The sequence below is a fragment of the Coenobita brevimanus genome, chromosome 105 (assembly GCF_032717465.1).
Source record: "Coenobita brevimanus isolate Jiangsu-jjx chromosome 105, ASM3271746v2, whole genome shotgun sequence".
NCBI lineage: Eukaryota > Metazoa > Arthropoda > Malacostraca > Decapoda > Coenobitidae > Coenobita > Coenobita brevimanus.
Window position 1 is genome coordinate 28,799,807 of NC_137058.1, and position 7,608 is coordinate 28,807,414.

A 7,608-nucleotide genomic window follows, 5' to 3' on the forward strand; every position below is an offset into this window, starting at 1 on the left:
CCTGCCCTGAATAAAAATGGTGATTTTGAAATTGTGGTGGGAGTGATTTTGTTCTGGGATAAGTTGTGGGTTTTTGTGGGGTTTGTGGAGGGGAGGAGGGGGCGAGAAGGGGGAGAGGAAGGGGAGAGGTTGTGGGGAGGAGGGGAGAGGAAGGGGAGAGGTTGTGGGGAGGAGGGGAGAGGTTGTGGGGAGGAGGGGAGAGGAAGGGGAGAGATTGTGGTGGGGAGAGGAGAGGGAATGTGAGGGGGATGCATAGGTCTCTGATGTGTGTGTGAGAGAGAGAGAGAGAGAGAGAGAGAGAGAGAGAATCTATAAATATCATGGGGTTAAACTAAAAGATTATTACTGATCACTGGCCGGCATATGAGAGGACACACTATCGTCATCCTCTGTCAATTTCCGTCCAGCTTGGTTTGGGTCCCTGAGTAGGAGACAGTTACGCTCAACACTGATGCCCGTATTTTCTTCGGGTGTGGAAGCTCCCTAACACCTTTTCCTAAGCGACTTATTTTGCTTATTGTACCTTACTCTCCTTATTCGTGTTACAAAAATCATTCTAATATCGTCATACTCTGCATAACGTCTGGCTATCAGTCTATCTATTTATCTATCTACCTGTCTGTCTATCTATCTTTCTATCTATCTGTCTATCTGTTTATCCATAGCCATACTCCTTAATTCCGTAAGAGGTGGCCACAAACAAATCACCTCCATGTCGCCTTGTCTGCTGCCATTACGCTACCCTCCCCCCAGCTCACACACCCCTCTCTCCTATACCTCTCCATTCCATCCCTCCATCTCATCCTCCCCCTCCCTCTCCTCCCCTCCACCTCACTCACATGTACTCCTCGTTAGTCTCTCACTCTCCATCCTCTCCACATGGCCAAACCACCTCAGAGTATTTCTCCTAACGCTTCCTATCACATCCACATCCACACCACAACGCTCCTTCACTTCCTCATTGGTCAGCCTGTCTCTCCATGTAACTCCACATGCTCCTCTCAAATAACTCATTTCCACTGCTCTCACTCTTGACTTGTGTCCCTCCAACATGGTCCAAGCTTCACTTCCATACGTTAGAGTTGGTATCACAGTACTATCATGCAGCGACTTCTTTTTTTTTTTCTTTTTTAACATCCATGCATACTTCCCTTTTCCTTATCACTGCTCTCAACGAACCACACACCACGCGTCAAAATGTTATATACCGCACCGCCATTCTTTCCGTGATTAAGAAGTTACGTGAAAACAGAGGTGTTTGTGCGCTAGAAACAAACAAACAAACAAGCTAACAGACAAGAACACACACACACACACACACACACACACACACACACACACACACACACACACACACACACACACACACACACACACACACACACACACACACACACACTATGACGGCCGAAGGAGAGAAGACAAGAAAATATCGCCTCTTGTGATGCAGCACCGCAGAACGTGGTGTTTCGTAGCAGAACAAGTTGAGATTGCACGAGGTCATATTAGGTCACACTAGGTCATATTAGGACACATTAGGTCACATCAAGTCACATTGTCACATTAGGTCACAGAACACATTAGATCACATTAGGTCGCTTTAGGTCACACTAGGACACATTAGGTCACATAAAAACAAATTAGGCAACACTGGGTCACGTTAGGTCACATTAGGACACAGTAGGTCACATTAGGACACATTAGGTCAAATTGTGTCACACTAGGTCACGTTAGGTCACGGGACGCATTAGGTCACATCACACTAGGTCACATTAGGTCACACTAGGTCACATTAGCTCACACTAGGTCACATTAGGTCACATCAGCTCACACTAGGTCACATTAGGTCACCACAGATCACATCAGGTCACATTAGGTCACACTAGGTCACACTAGGTCACACTAGGTCAAACAAACTTCAGATTGTTACAAACCTGTAAATTTATGATCGCTCCAAAAATATATATAAAACTCAGCTTCCTAGGGTGATTAGAGTGAATTAGTCCTGGAACAATTGCAATTTAATATTCCCTTAATTAGATAAATATTGGGTCAACTTTTGCATTAACCTGATTATTATTGTCCAGGTGAGCGAGGGGGAGGGGAGGGGGAAGGACTGGGGGGTTAGGGAAGGTGTGTGCTCTGATTACCTGTTGCATCGGTGGAGGTCGGGGGAAGGGGGTTGAAGGTGTGGAGTAGGGGAGGGGGAAAGGAGTGAGAGAGGAGGGGAAGGTGTGGAGTAGGGGAGGGGGAGAGGAGTGAGAGAGGAGGGGAAGGTGTGGAGTAGGGAAGGGGGAGAGGAGTGAGAGAGGAGGGGAAGGTGTGGAGTAGGGGAGGGGGAGAGGAGTGAGAGAGGAGGGGAAGGGTATGGAAGGAGGGGAAGGAAGGGGAGAGGGGGTGGAAACAGGGGATGCGGAAGTGAGATGAGGGTGAGGTTGGAGAGGGAGGAAGCGAGAGGAGGAGGAAGAGGTGAGAGGGAGAGAGTGAAACGAAAGGGGGAGGGGCTGAGTGGAAGAGGGGAGTGAGAGGGGAGAGGAACAGGTTGAAGGAGCGAGGGGGGAAGGGGAGTAAAAAAGGGGAGTGAAAGAAGGGGAGGTAAAAAGAGGGAATGAGAGGGGCAGGATGAGATGAGAAGGGGAGAGGGAGGTGAAAAGGAGGAGTGAGGAAGGCGGGAGAGGGGAGAAAGAGGGGTGAGGAAGGGAAAAAGGGGGAAGGTAGGGTGTAGAGGTGTTGTTAGTCGTGGTGAAGGATTAGAAGGATGGATGTCTGTACATACATACATACACCCTATCAAGAGTAGTAGTAGTAGTAGTATTAGTAGTAGTAATAATAATAATAATAATAATAATAATAATAATTCATCATCCCTACCTCTTTTCCCACCCAGTGATGAGGGCGAGAAAAAAAAAAAAAAAAAAAAAAAAAAAAAAAAAAAAAAATGGGCAGCACTAACATCCCACAGGCTACATGGGCCATACACTCATTCATTCACCATTCAAGCCCCCGGAATCCTGACCCCATCTCGAAATGTTAAACCAAGCACACTTATAGCACTTATTATCATCTTAAATCCTTTTCATCTCGAGTTAAGACGTTCTGAGTGTCTTATCTCACAGTTCTGTAGATGTCGAAGGAAGTGACTTAGCAGGTTTGACGCAGTAAATTAACATACCATCCACGCACTCGATGTAGTACTGCCTTTGGGTTACTCTACAGTGGCTGACAAGCACAATTTTTTTTTTATTCTTTTAATGCAAGAAAGAAGGAACCAAAGGCCAGGAGCCCGCAAGGTTGTTCCCTCTAAGAAAAAACAAAAGCAAGATAATAAAGAGCCAAATTCAAGATCTCGTTTACTACGCTGGGTGGTAACCATATCACCAAATGACACCTGAAGGGCTAGCGGGTCAAGGTGCCCCAACCAGATTCAGTTTGTAAGGATTGGTATCTGAGGGATGATTGAAATTTACTGTTCACATAATGCCGCTCAGGGGACCGTGAGGCGGGTCACCCTTGCCTAGAATGTCGGAACTGAGTAGCCACCCCATAGATCATACGCTACAGATGCGGCAAATGAGGATTGGATGGATGGATGGATGGATGGATGGATGGATGGGCGTTTCTCTTTCCTCGCTTACTACCTTCCATTTTTCCCCTTCTCTCTCTCTCTCTCTCTCTCTCTCTCTCTCTCTCTCTCTCTCTCTCTCTCTCTCTCTCTCTCTCTCTCTCTCTCTCTCTTGCCAGCTCTCTCCATCTTCCTTCTTACCTTCTTAACACTACAGCATAAAAGAGAGATTTAACACTACACACAATATCTTAATCCCCTTACCTGAGACAGCAGATGCAGCCAGCAGGGAGATGAGCAGGCGAGCTAACAGGGGCACACTGCTCCTGCTGAGGGTCCTGTCTGCCTCATTTCTGCCGCTGCTGTCTGCTCCTTTCGCGAGGCTGTCTGCTTTTCCCGTGTTTCTCAAGGAGTCCCTCTCTCCTGCTTGTGATTTCCCTGCTTTCTGGTCTTTCCTGCTGAGTACACTGCTTCCCGATGTTCCCCTGAGATCCCTACTGCTAGCTGGAGTACTGGGGAAGCCTGGGCAGGAGTAGGAGCAGCAGCAGCAGCAGCAGGAGAGAGGAGCAGGTGCGTGGGGTAAGAGGGAGTGTGGTGTGTTAAAGTCTCTCTCAGTCACCCACGTGCAGTCCCTCCTCTCCCTCCTCTGGCTGTGGTAGCTGTGGTGGTAGTTGTGGTAGGGCATTCCTGCGCTTGGTAGATGTGGTTCAGTTGACGGGGGTTGATGGGGAGACGGGGGACAGACAGACAGGTGGGGAAGTAGACAGGTGGTAACTCTCTTTTTCATCATTATTTTAAGTCAGTTTTTTTCCCCACCTAATAATTTACTGTCCAGTTTTCTGTCTTCGCTTGTTACCCCCCTTTTATTAATGGGTATTTTATTATATTCTTTCTCTTTTTTTTTAATTCACTTGTCTGTTTTTTGAGCTTGTTCTGTATTCTTATATATCTTTTGGTTTATGTCTCTGTTCTTATTTTTCTATCCAATTTGAGTTTTCATAGTTTTGTCTTTTTCTGTCTTTACGACGCACCTGTCTTTATTTTCCTCTTCCGTATTTTTTTTTGAAGAATTAAACACACCTGTGGAAATGTTGGTTTATTTTGAAATGGCAAGGATTTCGACTTCTTCCTGGCCTCCTTCAGGTGTGGCCTCAGCGTCTTCACCTGTTCTTCTGTTTTTCTTAATATTTCCTAGTCTTATCCTGTTCCTTCTTTCTCTTTCTTTAATCACTTATATCCCTCAGTCTAATTTCTCTTTAAATACTCTGTCTTTTTTTCCGGTTCATCTCATTCTATGTCATTTCCTCTCTTTCTCCTTCTCTCTTTTACGTGATCAACTCTCTTTCACATCACTGACTTTCGGTCGTTTCAGAATTCATCGTATGCTCAGGATCTCAAAGTTTCGTGTTTCAGATCACTTCAAAAATAGCACCTGGAAAAATAAGCGATGGATTTAGAGAGTGAGCGATGCATAAAGAAAATCGAAATGAGACCCTTTCAGCCCGAGGACGCCTTTTTTCTCTCTTTTTCGTGCTGCTACCAGACGATTTTGGTGAGAGAGAGAGAGAGAGAAAGAGAGAGAGAGACAGACAGACAGACAGACAGACAGAGATTTCGAAGGGGATGACCTTCACTCCCCGTAAGATAATTCAAATCGTCTAGGAGAAGCAAAAATAAACCACTTAATGCAAGGGGTTAACCTCTTCCTTACCATGTCGCCTCTTGTGTAATACTCTCATTTCTATACTCATTTCACTCTTACTTGGCCTAAAATTACCATCACTTCATCTTGAAATGCTGAGGTGTAACACTAGATTAGCGATGGAAAATGGTGCTAGTCACGAAGAAGTGCCGTGGGATGGATGTAGAACCGTAGCATTTTCTTTTGCTGCCACTGAGCTACGTGAAATAAGCTGCAAAAAGAGAATATCTGGCCAAGGTAAGGTGAAAGGAGTATAGCCTGAGTTGTATTATTATTATTATTATTATTATTTATTATTATTAATATTATTATTATTATCATTATTTATTATTATTATTATTATTTATTATTATTATTATTATTATTATTATTTATTATTATTATTATTTATTATTATTATTATTATTATTATTATTATTATTATTATTATTATTATTATTAACATTTACTAATGGATGAGTTCGTAGTTAGCTGTTGTTGTTGTTGTTGTTTTCGTTGATGTTGTTGTTGTTGTTGTTGTTGTGAAGGTAGTGTTGGTTGTCCCCTTGTTAATTAAGATATAAATAATGGATGAGACCTTAGCCAATAACCTAATACCGCTCTTCACGTCAATACTCCTCCTCCTCCTCTCCCTCTCTCTCTCTCTCTCCCTTCCATCTCCCTTTCTCTCCTTCCCTTCCTCCTCTCCTTCCCTTTCTTTCTTCTGCCTCCCTTCCATCTCTCCTTCTTTCCTTCCCTTTCTTCCTCCTCCTCCTTCTTCTCCTTCTCTTTCCCTCGTCCTTCCTTCCTTCCTATATATAACCTAATACTGTTGTCTCTATCAATATTCCTCCTTCGCTCCCTCCCTTCTTCCCTCCTTGTTCTCCTGTCTTCCTTCCCTTTTTCTGCATTCCTTCTGTTCCGGTTACTTTAATCCTTTCCTCCTCCTCCTCCTCCTCCCTGTCTTCCACTCCTCTCTTCTCCCCTCCCATCTCATCTTTCTTCCTCCTCTCCTTCCTTCCCTCCCATCTCATCTTTCTTCCTCCTCTCCTTCCTTCCCTCCCATCTCATCTTTCTTCCTCCTCTCCTTCCTTCCCTCCCATCTCATCTTTCTTCCTCCTCTCCTTCCTTCCCTCCCATCTCATCTTTCTTCCTCCTCTCCTCCCTTCCCTCTCTCCTTATTATTCCTCCTCCTCTCCTTCCTTCCCTCCTATTTTTCCTCCCTTCTTGCCCTAGGGAGGGTGAAGGGAGAATATCGCCCCTCCGTAGGGAGTGCATAAGGACTAACAAGACTAGTTTATGAAGGGGAGAGAGAGAGAGAGAGAGAGAGAGAGAGAGAGAGAGAGTCCCCTCCCACACTTTCCCATTCCCCTCCCTTTCCCATCTCTCTCTCTCTCTCTCTCTCTCTCTCTCTCTCTCTCTCTCTCTCTCTCTCGATCCCCCCCCCTCCTATTTTTTAAACCCCTATCTTACACCTAATCCTCTTAATAGTCTTATTTCCCCTCCCTCTTCCCCTCCCCCTTCCCCTCCTCTTTCCTCTCTGTTGTCTTCCCGCGTCTTCCTCTTTCGTCCTCCTCTCTTCCTTCACATTTCCCTCTTCCTCCTCCTTCTCCTTCCATCCCCTCCTCCTCCTTTCCATCCTCCTCCTCCTCCTTCTCTCTACCTACCATGCATTGTTTTAAAAATGAAAGAAAATAATTGGTTCTTGTGACTGGAATCCCATTTTTCAAACAGTAGATATTAATGGAGCATGGAAGTTATTCACAGAAATTCTTAGTAAATCAGTAACATTATAGGTATTCCGATGTGAAACCGACGGCCTGCTAAAAATGATAAACCCAAATGGTGGAATACGGAAGTGAAGCGTTGCCTATCAGCTAAAAAAAAACTTGCACACAAAACTTTTATTATCACAAAGAATCAAAGCAGTAAAAAGTAATATGATGCTCTTCGTCAAAAAAAAAAATAATAATAATAAAGCCAAGTAATTAAACTTTGAAACTCACATTGCGTGTATCAGTAAACCCCATCCAAAAGATTTTTTCAGCTCTATCAGAAACAAGAAGGTAATATCACCAACAATTCGCCCTCTAGTCACAGGTAATGGAGACTATACCGAAGATGAAACAGAGATGGCTGAGATTCTCAACAGTTTCTTTGCATCCATATTTGCAGTTGAAAATACAGATTCCATTCCCACAGCTTTTCCTGTTACCATAGAAGAGGCCTGCATAATTAGCGACATGACAGTTAGCGAGAATGGTGTCTGACTTGCCATCGGTAAACTTAAAGTGAGTGAAACACAGGGCCAGATAAAATATCTCCATGCAATCTAAATGAAGCAGTGGGTGGAAAATGAAAGCCA

General features: G+C 44.4%; 1 protein-coding gene across 1 annotated transcript in view; it reads right to left on the minus strand.

The window, feature by feature from the left end:
- LOC145416282 (lachesin-like) overlaps positions 1-4,848 on the minus strand; it is a 224,343-nt gene extending 219,495 nt beyond the window's left edge. The window contains exons 1-2 of the mRNA XM_080285280.1: positions 4,827-4,848; positions 3,827-4,066 (exon numbers count right to left, since the gene is read on the minus strand). Of these exons, the coding sequence (XP_080141406.1) occupies positions 3,827-4,066; positions 4,827-4,848 (262 nt within the window). The remainder of the gene's footprint in view (positions 1-3,826; positions 4,067-4,826) is intronic.
- Positions 4,849-7,608: the final 2,760 nt, after the last annotated feature.